Genomic DNA, 13,717 nt, shown 5'->3' with positions numbered 1-13,717 from the left:
TCAGTGTCTGAGATTCAACTTCCACTGGTTATTGATCTAATGGTAACTTTAGAGGTAGTCTCTCTCTTTTTTTTTTTTAATTAAGAATGTCTTCTTTTTTTTAATTCTATTTATTTATTTTTGGCTGCGTTGGGTCTTCGTTGCTGCACGCGGGCTTTCTCTAGTTGCAGCAATCGGGGGCTACTCTTCCTTGCGGTGCGCGGGCTTCTCATTGCGATGGCTTCTCTTGTTGCAGAGCACAGGCTCTAGGCGTGCGGGCTTCAGTAATTGCAGCACGTGGGCTCAGTAGTTGTGGCTCTCGGGCTCTAGAGCGCAAGCTCAGTAGTTGCGGTGCACAGGCATAGTTGCTCCACGGCACGTGGGATCTTCCCAGACCAGGGCTCAAACCCATGTCCCCTACATTGGCAGGCGGATTCTTAACCACTGCGCCACCAGGGAAGTCCCAAGAGGTAGTCTCTTAAGGATGGGATTGAATGATGGCCTTTAACTGGGGCAGTATAACAAAATCACCTTTTGAGCTGTATTAAAATACTGATATCCAAATCCCATCACAAATTCATTGAACTAGGATCTCTTGGAATGGGGCCTGGCATGTTTTTGATGACCATTCCTAGAATATACATTTAGATGTTAAATATAAAGTCTAGCATGTAAATAATACCTGAGCTGTTTTGGTAAGGAAAAATAATCCAGACGTTTACAAATACCAATCATGTGTTCAGTACAAAACTGAATAGAATTTTTACTCCATAGATTTATAGTAATTACAGATTTAACAAAATGTTTATTAGGACCCTGATCTCATCTTCTCATAAGGAAAATGAATTTGCCATGAGTTTAGAGGGAGAATATGCTTTAGTAAAGAGAGCAAAAGCTTTGGAGTCAAAGCAGACCTAGGTTTGAATCACAGCACTACCATTTGCTAGCTCTGTGACTTTGAGCATGTTAATCTCTATTTAATTTTTTTAAAAAATAAATTTATTTATTTTTGGCTGTGTTGGGTCTTCGTTGCTGCACGCGGGCTTTCTCTAGTCGCGGCGAGCTGGGGCTACTCTTCGTTGCAGTGCACAGTCTTCTCAGTGCGGTGGCTTCTCTTGTTATGGAGGACACGCTCTAGGCACATAGGTTTCAGTAGTTGTGGCACATAGGCTCAGTAGTTGTGGCGCACGGGCTTAGTTGCTCTGTGGCATGTGGGATCTTCCTGGACCAGGGCTTGAACTCGTGTCCCCTGCATTGGCAGGTGGATTCTTAACCACTGCGCCACCAGGGAAGTCCTATTTAATTTTTGAAATCCACAAAATTGAGATAATAATAGTACCTGCTTTATAGGGTTTGAGTGAAAATTAAATAAAATAAGGATTATAAAGCACCTATAAAATTATGGCATCTAATGTTTTAAAATTTTTATTGGAGTATATTTCCTTTACAATGTTGTGTTAGTTTCTACTGTACAGCAAAATGAATCAGCTACACATATACATATATCCTCTCTTTTTTGGAGATCCTTCCCATTTAGTTCACCGCAGTGCATTAAGTAGAGTTCCCTGTGCTACACAGTATGTTCTCATTAGTTATCTATTTTATACATAGTATCAATAGTGTATATGTGTCAATCCCAGTTCCTCCCACCCCACCCCCTCTTCCCCCTTGGTATCCATACATTTGTTCTCTACATCTGTGTCTCTATTTCTGCTTTGCAGATAAGATCATCTGTACCATTTTTCTAGATTCCACATGTATGCATTAATATACAATATTTGTTTTTCTCTTTCTGGCTTACTTCACTCTGTATGACACTCTCTGTGTCCATCCATGTCTCTACAAATGATTCAATTTCGTTCCTTTTTATGGCTGAGTAATATTCCATTGTATATATATACCACATTTTCTTTATCCATTCCTCTGTTGATGGACATTTAGGTTGCTTCCATGTTCTGGCTATTGTAATTAGTGTGGCTGTGAACATTGGGGTGCATGTGTCTTTTTGAATTATGGTTTTCTTTGGGTATATACCCAGTAGTGGGATTGCTGGGTCATATGGTAGTTCTGTTTTTAGTTTTTTAAGTTGTTTTTAATAAATGTTAGTCTTTTAATCCTTACTCCTCAGCACTTAGGGGATATATGTAGGTGCCAAATAGAACTTCCTTGAATGCTATGCATTAGGGGTTCTTTAATTCAGGGACTCTGGAATGAAGTGTTCTGCTTATGAAATACCAGATCTTAAGGATAAAGTCCAAAATAGAATGGAAGTGTTACTTCTACCTGGGAAAAGAGTGAAAAAACAAGGGTTTGGGAGCACTTAAAAGTAAAGCAGCTTTTTAACACCAGCTGACTTGAGCAGTATTCCAAAGTAAAATCTTAGCAGGAAGGAACTGAGGCACAGTCACTGTCTTGCTAAATTGACACAAATGCAGCTACTACCTATGACTTTTGATAAGTTCTGGGCCTTGTAGGGTATGCTATAGGAGGGTGGTAATATAAACATTGCTGGAGGAGACTCTGCTAAGAGACTGTGAATACAAATCTGATGATCACTATGTAACTAAAATGGCAGCTGCAAGGCCAGAAGCTCCCTCAGAGGAATGGTTGCAATGGCATTTGCAATTTAGAGTCCACATCAGCTTCGTTTTTTTTTTTAATTGAAGTGTAGTTGATTTACAGTGCTGTGCCAATCTCTGCTGTACAGCAAAGTGACTCAGTTGTACACATATAGACATTCTTTTTTTAATATTCTTTTCCATTATGATTTATCACAGGATACTGAACATAGTATAGTTCCCTGTGCTCTATAGTAGGACCTTGTTATTTATCCATCCTATATATAATAGTTTACATCCCATCAGCTTCTTGAAGGTACCTACAACAGTTTCTACTGGTGTTTCTTGGGTATAAATTTTAGAGCTGCTACTCTGTGGTGTCTTTTGGAGATACACCATCTTTTGGCTTTCCCTGCCCCAAAGCAAAGTCAGCAGGCCTCCAGCTTCTCTGCCATTATCAGAGTCACCTCCTGCACAGTTGTGCAATGCTGACAGCCCATACTACCACCAGTGGAGAGTTAGCGATTTGACGTGGTCTTATGTATATTTTATCGGTAGAACTTTAAGATAGGAGGCTAAGCATAATGAAGGGAAGCTCCCAAATTTGATATTGTCAAGGAAGAATCTTTCCTCTTTTGTAGGAAACAAAGTTGGCTATTCACTACATAATAGCTTTCAGAGTTCTTTTAAGAATAAATTTTCAGTTCCCTTCTATGGGGCTGTGACTCTTTTGTTTTCCTTTCTTTCTACCCTTTGTAGGTTGTTGGAAAGGACACCAATGTCATGTTGGTGGCTCTGGCAGCAAAATGTCTTACTGGCCTGGCTGTTGGGCTAAGGAAGAAATTTGGACAGTATGCAGGACACGTAAGTAACACTCCTTTTTTTGATACAAATCAACAACGTTATCAACGTTGGTGGTGAGCACGCTATAGTGTATACAGAAATCGAATTATAATGTGGTACACATGAATCTTAGATAATGTTATGAGCTAGTGTTACCTCAGTAAAAACAAATAAACAATTTTTTAAAGTATACTGATTTTCAGGTTTATAACTAATGCTTAGTATTAAAAAGTCTTTTATATTTCTCCATGGAAACTGTATTCCTTCTGATCTGTATCACTTCTATGAAATTTTTTAAAAAAATTGGGTTGGGGGAGGTGCCATTGAGCTTTGCTATAGATTTTAGACCTTAAAAAGCAACTTTAATGTGCCTGCCAGCACAGTGCCTGGCTACCTATACTCAATACATATACTTGGTATTCAATAAATATTTAATGAATTAGTGATCGTTTATAAGATAAAATAAACATTATAAAAATTCTAACTTTACTGATCTAAACTTAGTACTTGAGTAAGAAGATATAATTCTGATCAAAATTGCTATAATTTCTGGTACTGTTTCTTTTTTCTTTAGTGTAGTGAAGGGGCAGGAGACATCTCAGTCCAAGTGAGGGCTATCAGAATCTTGGGTGGGGAGGAAGAATTGTATACTATACCTGTTCCCCTACCCTAAATCCACCTAGTTGAGAATCATTTTGTCCAATAAGAGTTACTGATAAAAATTATTGTAAGGTTGCATATAAGGTACAGATGCAAACAAAAAAGGTTGAGAAACATTGCTGTGGTGGTATAGGCATAAGATTGTACCAGCGTAAGATTCTTGTGCCCTTCAAGAAAGGAAATGACTTCTTAATCCAACTTAGATGTTTACTTTTTTTGTTTATTTTGGTAGAGGCAAACATTGTTTTAATAAGTTTTATTGAGATATAACTTACATACTATAAAATTCACCGTCTTAAAGTATATAATTCAGTGGTTTTAGTATATTCATAAGGGTGTGTTACCATCACTACTATCTAATTCCAGAACATTTTCACCACCCCGAAAAGAAACCCTATATCCATTAGCAGTCACTCCCCATTCTCCCTTCCCCCCAGACCCTGGCAGCAACTGATACTTTTCTGCTTCTGTGGATTTGAAGTTTCGTACAAATGGAATAATACACGTGTGGTCCTTTGTGACTGGCATCTTTCACTTAGCGTAATGTTTTCAAAGTTCATCCATGTTGTAGCATATATCAGTACATCATTCCTTTTTTTTTTTTTTTTGCCGAATATATTCCAACTATTTATTCACTTTTAAAGGTTGTACCAACCATTTTGGAGAAATTCAAAGAGAAGAAGCCTCAAGTGGTACAAGCCCTGCAGGAGGCAATTGATGCAATCTTCCTTACTGTAAGTTGAGTTTGTGGTTTTGTCTAAAGTAAAGTTTGTCAATGTGATATTTTGATTGTTCTTTACATTTGAGAAAAGCTTATTGACCACATTTTCTTTCTAAAGACCACACTACAGAACATCAGTGAGGATGTTTTAGCAGTAATGGATAATAAAAATCCAACCATCAAGCAGCAGACATCTCTTTTTATTGCAAGAAGCTTCCGCCACTGCACTGCTTCTACCCTGCCAAAGAGCTTACTAAAGCCCTTTTGTGCTGCTCTACTTAAGGTATAGACTCGCTTTGAAATTGGGGGAATATTTTATACCTAGGCAAGATTTTGTTTTTTCTACTGATTGTGTACAGTGACTACTTGACTTTAAGACTGTAGATTATTGTCTTTTGAGGAGAGACCCTCTGTAGCTTTGAAAATTGAATCCAAATTCTTGTATTTATGTTCCTGTTCTTGAAGATAAGCACAAATTAGCTTTATAATTTCACTGACTACTAAAACTTTTATTTTCTTATTTGGCCCATAAACTGATATTCAGCTGGATCTGGTCAAGCATAGGCATCCAGTTTAGAGTATTTGAAGATCATTTGAGTATGAAACATTTTAGCTAGAGGGTAAGAGGAAGAGTAACTTAATTGGCAAATAGAAAGCTAAGCTTAGATTCTGTGCATTGTAAAAAGCAAATTCTTTATCTAACAACCATCAGTCTGAATTAAAATCAGTAATACCTAAAGAACCTTGTATTAAGATCATCTTGCTTACTTCCGGACTGTAGCACATCAATGATTCTGCTCCTGACGTCAGAGATGCTGCATTTGAAGCACTGGGTACTGCTTTGAAGGTGGTTGGTGAGAAAGCAGTAAACCCATTCTTAGCTGATGTCGACAAACTCAAGCTTGATAAGGTAGGTTAGTAATGGGTTGTAATGAAATTGGATAGCGGTCCTGTCTCTGTGCAATATGGGTTTGTTTACTGGTATCCTTTTGATCAGAATTTCTTGATTAGTAGAAATATCTTTCAAATTATAAAAAATAAAATAAAATAAAATTGAGTGACCAATCTGTAGAGGAGGTAAAAATGATGTTTTGAGTTAATTTCATTTCTAATATCTGGAAAATTGCCTTTCTGAATATGAATGTCTTCCATCAAAAATATGGTTATTGTTTGTTTGTTTTTAATTTTTATTGGAGTATAGTTGATTTACAGTGTTGTGTGAGTTTCTGCTGTACAGCGAAGTGAATCAGTTATACATATACATATATCCACTCTTTTTTAGATTCTTTTAGGTCATTACAGAGTATTGAGTAGAGTTCCCTGTGCTATACAGTAGGTCCTTACTAGTTATCTATTTTATATCTAGTAGTGTGTATATGTCAATCCTAATCTCCCTATTTATCCCTCCCCCCCTTCCCCCCCCCAGTAAACATAAGTTCATTTTCTACAAAAATGTGGTTATTGTAAGTTTAGTAAATTCTCATTTGCATAGAAATATAATGTAAGATGTCATTAATGTATATCTACTGCCAAGAAAATATGGATAATTTTTCTTTGTTGAAAAGGAAACTTTCCTCTCTGAATTCTCATGTAGTTGTGGTTTAGAAATGACTTATTAAGTAATGTAGTGATTGAGTTTCAAAGTTAGGCTCAATGATGTCTGTCTCAATTTCATTCTCCAGATCAAAGAATGTTCAGAAAAAGTAGAGCTCGTACATGGTAAGAAAGCTGGACTTGCAGCTGACAAGAAGGAGTTCAAGCCTGTGCCGGGAAGAGCTGCTGCTTCGGGGGCTACAGGAGATAAGGACACAAAGGACATTTCAGCACCCAAACCAGGACCGTTAAAAAAGGCACCTGCTACTAAGGTTAATAGATGACTTGGAAAATATGGTTTAAAAATTAGAATTTAGTAAGGTAGGGTCTGAATCTTAGGTTCAGGATTGTTCTTCAATATGATTTCATTTGAGAGATGAACTCATTACAACATTCAAAATACAGCAGAGCATCTTTTAATGAAGACAGCATATTCCAATAGTACATTTGGTTATTTGAAACCTATATAGAGATAAAAATGGTAATGAAGATACAGGAGTACATTTTAAGGCATCAGAAAGTATCATTAAATAATGAAATAGGGACTTCCCTGGTGGTGCAGTGGTTAAGAATCCACTTGCCAATGCAGGGGACACAGGTTCGATTCCTGGTCTGGAAAGATCCCACATGCTGCGGAGCAACTAAGCCCGTGTGCCACAACTGCTGAGCCTGTGAGCCACAACTACTGAGCCCATGTGCCACAACTACTGAAGTCCGCACACCTAGAGCCTGTGCTCCGCAACAAGAGAAGCCACTGCAATGAGAAGCCCGCACACCACAACAAAGAGTAGCCCCTGCCTGCTGCAACTAGAGAAAGTCCGCGTGCAGCAACAAAGACCCAACGCAGCCAAAAATAAATAAAATAAAATAAATTTATTAAAAATAATAATAATAATGAAATAGTATGACAAGGTACATAACATTAATAACATAAGTTCATTTTCTAACTTAACATAAGGTCATTTTGCTAATAATGCTCTGGAATTGCAGCACCGAGTCTCCATTCCATCAGGGTCTCACTTTGTAGTGTAGAAGAGGGGGAAATGACCAAGGGCAAATATGGCATTCTTACAGTGAACACTTTTCTTGGACTGGATTCTCTTAAGCATGAAGTTATCTGCTGAAAATGCAAGAAGTTTGATTCTCTTTTCCACCCTGAACCCCAGCCTGGAGTTAGGAGAAGAGAACTAATATTTAGTGAGCTTTACTTTATGAAGCATTTTACCTACATAATCTCATTTAATCATCATAACAACCCTTGAGATAAGTGTTTTGTGATGCCTGTTTTTCCAGAAAAGGAAACTAGGGCTCAGCAAGGTTAAATGTCCTGCACGTGCTCTTACAATTCACTTGTTTATTCTGTCTCCCCACACTGTATTGTAAACTTTAAAGGATAGAGATCTTGTCACTGCTTAACCCCTTGTGCATAGAAGAGGCTCTGGCATGTAGCAGGAACTCTGCATATATTTGTTGAATGACCAGAGTTGCAGAACTGGGATTTGAACCCAGATATCTAGCTACAGAGTCTGTGTACTTTCATGTTATGCTGTCTCTTCAGTACTCCAGTACAGGGAGTTGGCAGCTATTTTCTCCTTTCTCACCAGCTCCTGCCTCTCTGGACAGTGACCTGGGCGTAGCACCTTGAGACCTTTTCTTATCTTGCTGAACCTTTCCGTGCTAGCCAGCTTTCTCTTATAAGGGATTCTTTTCCTTGCCTCAAGAATAAGCTGTGGGTGGGGTGGGGAAGGACCTGCTTTTGTTCTTCTGAAAAAAATCAGTAGGACAGTATCAGCCAATAAACCTACTAAGCCAATAAACATGTATGTCTGTGTTTAAAAAAAAAAAAAAAGTAGGAGATTTATTAATTGAGGTGCCTCTCTAAACAGAGTACTATTATATACAAGAAAGGATCCAGAAGAGGTGTTCTAGTAAATCAAAGAGTGTAAAATTTTCTATTTTTACAGTGAGAAAACAATTAAATCTTTCTTCATGGGGTAGTTATTATGAACCAATAAAATCATAGTGCTAATGTGAACTGGCAAGTGTTAGAGGTTTCCATTGGATTAAAAACCAGCATCTTAGCTTTGCTAACCCCACCTTAAAAGCTCAGAATATGTTCAAGATAACAGTGGTTTCAGAACAGCTCTGGATGTTCAAGACTAATTTGGTCCTCTGTCATTTTATCTTTTCTTTTTAGGTTTGGACATTGCTTAACAAACATCCAAAATAGGTAGAAGGAATGATGTGAACAGTGATGTGTGTTTTCATATTAACGTTACTGCCCTTGGCTGTGTACCTTATGATAAACTGCTGTTTTCTTGTGACCTTTCAAAACTGGGGGTGACATAAATTTAAATCAAGATATTTAAATAGAATATTAGCAAATAGAATCCAGTGGGTACAATAGAAAGTATGAGCAACTGAAGTTTATTCCAGGATTGCAAGGATAATTTGATATTAGAAAAATTACTGAATTTATAGATCAAAAGAAGTCTAATTTCAAACACTGAAAAGGAATATAGTAAATTTCAGCATGTCTTCTTGATAAAAATTCTTAACCATATAGAAATTGATGGAGGGCTTCCCTCGTGGCACAGTGGTTGAGAATCTGCCTGCCAATGCAGGGGACGCGGGTTCGAGCCCTGGTCTGGGAAGATCCCACATGCCGCGGAGCGGCTGGGCCCATGAGCCACAATTGCTGAGCCTGCGCGTCTGGAGCCTGTGCTCCGCAACAAGAGAGGCCGCGACAGTGTGAGGCCCGCGCACCGCGATGAAGAGTGGCCCCTGCTTGCCGCAACTAGAGAAAGCCCTCGCACAGAAACGAAGACCCAAACACAGCCATGAATAGATAAATAAATAATCAATAAAAATTAAAAAAAAAAAAGAAATGGATGGATACTTTGACATGATTAAGTATATCATTTTTATAGATTATATGATCATATTCTTGGAAAACCCAAGCAAGTCAACTGGAAAACTAATAAAACAATAAAAAAAATTCAGTGAGATGGGCACCTTCAACATAACTAGAACACTCACTGAAATTGGCATAACACCTCTTTTCCTTCACAAATTAGATAGTTCTACAGTGAGTAATAACATATTCTCATGTTATTGGAGTACTTTGTGGTTAAATAGTGAGTAAATGTTTTAACTCAGAAACTGCCCTTTACTAGTGTAGGAAGGATCTAGAGGCATTTAAAGGCATCAAACATTAATTCTCAAATTAATCTGTAAATGTAGCATAAATCCAGTTCATCGTTTTTATTTCATTTATCTCATTAGCTCATTTTGAATTAGAGGTTCTTTTTTTTTTTTTTTTAATCTTATTTATTTTTGGCTGCATTGGGTCTTCGTTGCTGCTCGTGGACTTTTCTCTAATTGCTGTTGTCTTCGTTGTGGTGCTCGGGCTTCTCACTGCGGTGGCTTCTCTTGTAGTGGAGCACGGGCTCTAGGCACGTGGGCTTCAGTAGTTGCGGCGCACGGGCTTAGTTGCTCCACGGCATGTGGGATCTTCCCGGACCAGGGCTCAAACCCATGTCCCCTGCATTGGCAGGCGGATTCTTAGCCACTGCGCCACCAGGGAAGCCCTAGAGGTTCTTAATACAGCTTCTGCAGATTCCCCGTGAGTGATCTTCAGGAGGTCTGTCTGCCCTTGAAATTGCTAAATTCTGTAGGCACAAAAAATATGGGTCTTTTTGTTGTTGCTGTTGGTTGAGGGATCCCTCATTTTAATCAAATTTTTGAGGAATCTCTAAACCCAAAATGTCTAAGAATCACTATTCTAAATCCTTAAGTGGTTTAATATTTTTCTCTTTGCTTTTAGCCTGGCGGGCCACCGAAGAAGGGGAAACCAGCTGCACTAGGAGGCACAGGGAGCACTGGAACCAAGAGCAAGAAAGGGTTGGAGACTAAAGAAATAGTGGAGCCTGAGCTCTCGGTCAGTATTATACAGTATGCCTCAGACTCAAAGCCGCGGAAAGTCATTGCCCATGAGGAGATTCAAGTTCTTTCTTTTCTGAGTTCTGTAACATATAGTTAATGGATGTCTTTTTAGCTTATTGAAACTGTGCCTTGGACAAACTTCCCCTTTACAGTAGTATAATAGAATTCTCAGATACTAAAACACACCTATGGGAGTGTTCTTGTAGTTTTGGCTGGGGTATTCTTACATTCTTGCCATCTGTTTCCTTAAGCAATTATTAATGTTAATGTTTTGTATCTTACAGATAGAAGTATGTGAAGAAAAAGCTTCAGCTGTCCTTCCTGCTACCTGTATACAGCTTCTAGACAGCAGTAACTGGAAGGAAAGGCTGGCCTGTATGGAAGAGTTCCAAAAGGTGGGTGCACAGGGATGAGTTGAATGTGAAAGAAAATTACATCATACAGAAGTGATGAATTGATAAATGAAGGACTAGCCCTAATTGCTGTATTTTATAACCAGTGAACATGTCTGCAGGGTGTTAACTAAAGATGAGGTGGGGTTTTTATTTGCTTTTTAGCTGTGTAGTATTTATCTTTCAACATCTGCTTTCTGTGGCTTCTGTCAGCTCATAACCTAAGTGATGCGTACTCAAGAAAATTAGGTTTATTCTGAATTATAAGGCTTACATGAATTTTATTTTATTTTTAATTAATTTTTTTTTTTTTTTTTTGGCTGTGTTGGGTCTTTGTTGCTGTGCTCAGGCTTTCTCTAGTTGTGGTGAGCGGGGGCTACTCTTCGTCGAGGTGCGCGGCTTCTCATTGTGGTGGCTTCTCTTGTTGCAGAACACGGGCTCTAGGCACACGGGCTTCAGTAGTTGAAGCACGTGGGCTCAGTAGTTGCAGCATGCAGGCCCTAGAGCATGCGGGCTTTAGTAGTTGCGGCGCGTGGGCTCAGTAGTTGCAGTGCGTGGGCTCTAGGGCGCGCAGGCTCAGTAGTTGTGGTGCACGGGCTTAGTTGCTCCATGGCATGTGGGATCTTCCTGGACCAGGGATCGAACCCATGTCCCCTGCATTGGCAGGCGGATTCTTAACCACTGTGCCACCAGGGAAGTCCCTGAATTTTAATATTATGGTATTAAACTTACTAGGCAAACAGGTCTCTTCACATAAACCACCCCTCATCCATTTCTATGTTTCCCTCTTTGTTGTCCTGATTCTCAGAAGAATAGACATTATCGCTTGGTATGAGAAGCTTCTTTAAAAACAATCTGTGTTGGACAGGAGCATGTTGGTTTATTTTGGCACACACTCTTTTTTTTTTTTTTTTTTTTAATTTTTATTTATTTATGGCTGTGTTGGGTCTTCGTTTCTGTGCGAGGGCTTTCTCCAGTTGTGGCAAGCAGGGGCCACTCTTCATCGCGGTGCGCGGGCCTCTCACTATCGCGACCTCTCTTGTTGCGGAGCACAGGCTCCAGACGCGCAGGCTCAGTAATTGTGGCTCACGGGCCTAGTTGCTCCGCGGCATGTGGGATCTTCCCAGACCAGGGCTCGAACCCGTGTCCCCTGCATTGGCAGGCAGATTCTCAACCACTGCGCCACCAGGGAAGCCCTGGCACACACTCTTTGATTCTAATGAGGAGGGGTGTGGAGAAACTGCAAGAATGCTGTGACTTGAGCCAGGAGTCCTGGCTTCCAGTCCTGCATCCGCCACTCAGGCTTAGCCCTGAGGTGTGCTTCTTTGAAACCTGTACTTAAATGCTTCTAACCTACTCTACTTTGCTATGTTTTTAGGAAAATCAAATAAGTCAAAATATGTATTAGCAGTTTCTGCCATACATTGGGCAAATTAAAAGTGTTACTGTTACTTTCTTTGGGGCAAATTATTTGTGAATTCCTGAAATGTGAAAAAAAGAGTTTCAGTGGCATCACTATAACAACCATATACCAAACATCCAACTTAAGAAACACAGTATTATAACAGAAGGTAAACAAGCTCTCTCTGTGACCCTCCTCATTTCCATTCCCCTCACTCCTTCAAAGGTAAACACTTAATTGATTTGGTATATACTGTTCCCTTGGAACTAATCATTAATCCCTTAACTCTCCTACTATCTTGTTTTACTTCAAGGCTGTTGAACTAATGGACCGAACTGAAATGCCATGCCAGGCATTAGTGAGGATGCTGGCCAAGAAACCTGGATGGAAAGAAACTAATTTTCAGGTATATTTAAATTAGAGATTTAATGTCTTTTATTGAAGTAATTTTCATTACATCATCCTATGGCGTATTAGAGAGGTATAGTTTGGTAATTTTTAGCTTGTTCTTTTTTTTAAAATCACTCAGCCAATGTGTCATGTAATTTTAAATGAACAGTGGAATGTGTCCATTTTGATTAAACACATAACTCTAACTTTGTGCATTTAGGAGTTTATATATATACAAATACTTATTGTTTGTTAATTCATATGTATGCATTTTTCTCATTATTTAGGCCTGGAAGCCCTCTAATATAGGGAGGGATGAACAATGAGATAGCTTTCTTATTTCTTTGCATAAAAAATAAATGTAGTCTTTAAATTGCCAATAAAAAATTACCACATAATCGGTTTAACTCATTAACTGATAATAGAGATGAAATTGAGCAGTACCGTTATTTAGTCTAAAAAGTAGGTGTAAAGGGAGGTATAGGAAAGTAATACATGAAGGAAAATGAGAAAAGAGTTTTCTTCTCCTCCTCTAGACATAGGTAGAGCTGATGGGAAACAAAAGTTTGAAATGTATCAGGTTTATTTTTGGCTTCCTGCTAGTCTCTTTTTTACTTCTGTTTTGCCACCTCTTATTCTCTGTTTAGGACCTTAGCTCCCTTGCTCACTGTTCCCTTAGCACTGCATTATAACCTCATCCATACCATCCAGCTCCACAAAGGTTTCCCGTGCCAGAAGGTTCTGATGCTGCCTTCTTCCCCTCACACCACCACTTTTAAAACTCCCCTTACATAGCTCCTCAGATAGGTGAAAGAAGCACACCTAATTTGAGCTAATACCCTTCTTTGTATTAGATCCATAACAAGAGGTAATTTTATATCTTTTTTTCCTTTATAACAACTTTCCTGAGGGTATAAAATTGTTTTAAAGGGTACAGTGCAGCTGTTTTTAGTCTATTCACATAGTTAGCAACTCCTACCACTATTTAATTTCAGAATATTTTCATCACCCCGAAAAGAAACCCCATACCCGTCAGTAGTCACTCTCTATTCCTCCCCAAGTCCCCACCCCCAGTCCCTGGCAACAATTAATCTACTTTCTCTCTCTATGGATCACTTCTCCTGGACATTTCATGTAAATAGAATGATGTGGCCTTTTGTGTCTGGCTTTTACTTAGCATAATGTTTTCAAGGTTCATCCATACTGTAGCATATATCAACTCTACAGTCTTTTA

General features: G+C 38.9%; 1 protein-coding gene across 2 annotated transcripts in view; it reads left to right on the top strand.

Moving 5' to 3' along the window:
* The window catches only part of CKAP5 (cytoskeleton associated protein 5), a 105,514-nt gene that overhangs the window by 49,990 nt on the left and 41,807 nt on the right, over nt 1–13,717 (top strand). For both annotated transcript variants that reach the window (XM_068554353.1, XM_068554354.1), the window contains exons 9-16: nt 3,297–3,401; nt 4,685–4,774; nt 4,880–5,044; nt 5,543–5,671; nt 6,444–6,626; nt 10,181–10,294; nt 10,584–10,694; nt 12,407–12,499. In XM_068554353.1, coding sequence (XP_068410454.1) covers nt 3,297–3,401; nt 4,685–4,774; nt 4,880–5,044; nt 5,543–5,671; nt 6,444–6,626; nt 10,181–10,294; nt 10,584–10,694; nt 12,407–12,499 — 990 coding nt within the window. The remainder of the gene's footprint in view (nt 1–3,296; nt 3,402–4,684; nt 4,775–4,879; nt 5,045–5,542; nt 5,672–6,443; nt 6,627–10,180; nt 10,295–10,583; nt 10,695–12,406; nt 12,500–13,717) is intronic.

Source organism: Eschrichtius robustus, chromosome 11, assembly GCF_028021215.1.
Source record: "Eschrichtius robustus isolate mEscRob2 chromosome 11, mEscRob2.pri, whole genome shotgun sequence".
Taxonomy (NCBI): domain Eukaryota; kingdom Metazoa; phylum Chordata; class Mammalia; order Artiodactyla; family Eschrichtiidae; genus Eschrichtius; species Eschrichtius robustus.
The sequence above is the reverse complement of the archived record's forward strand: the minus strand, read 5'-3'. Positions and strand labels throughout refer to the sequence as shown.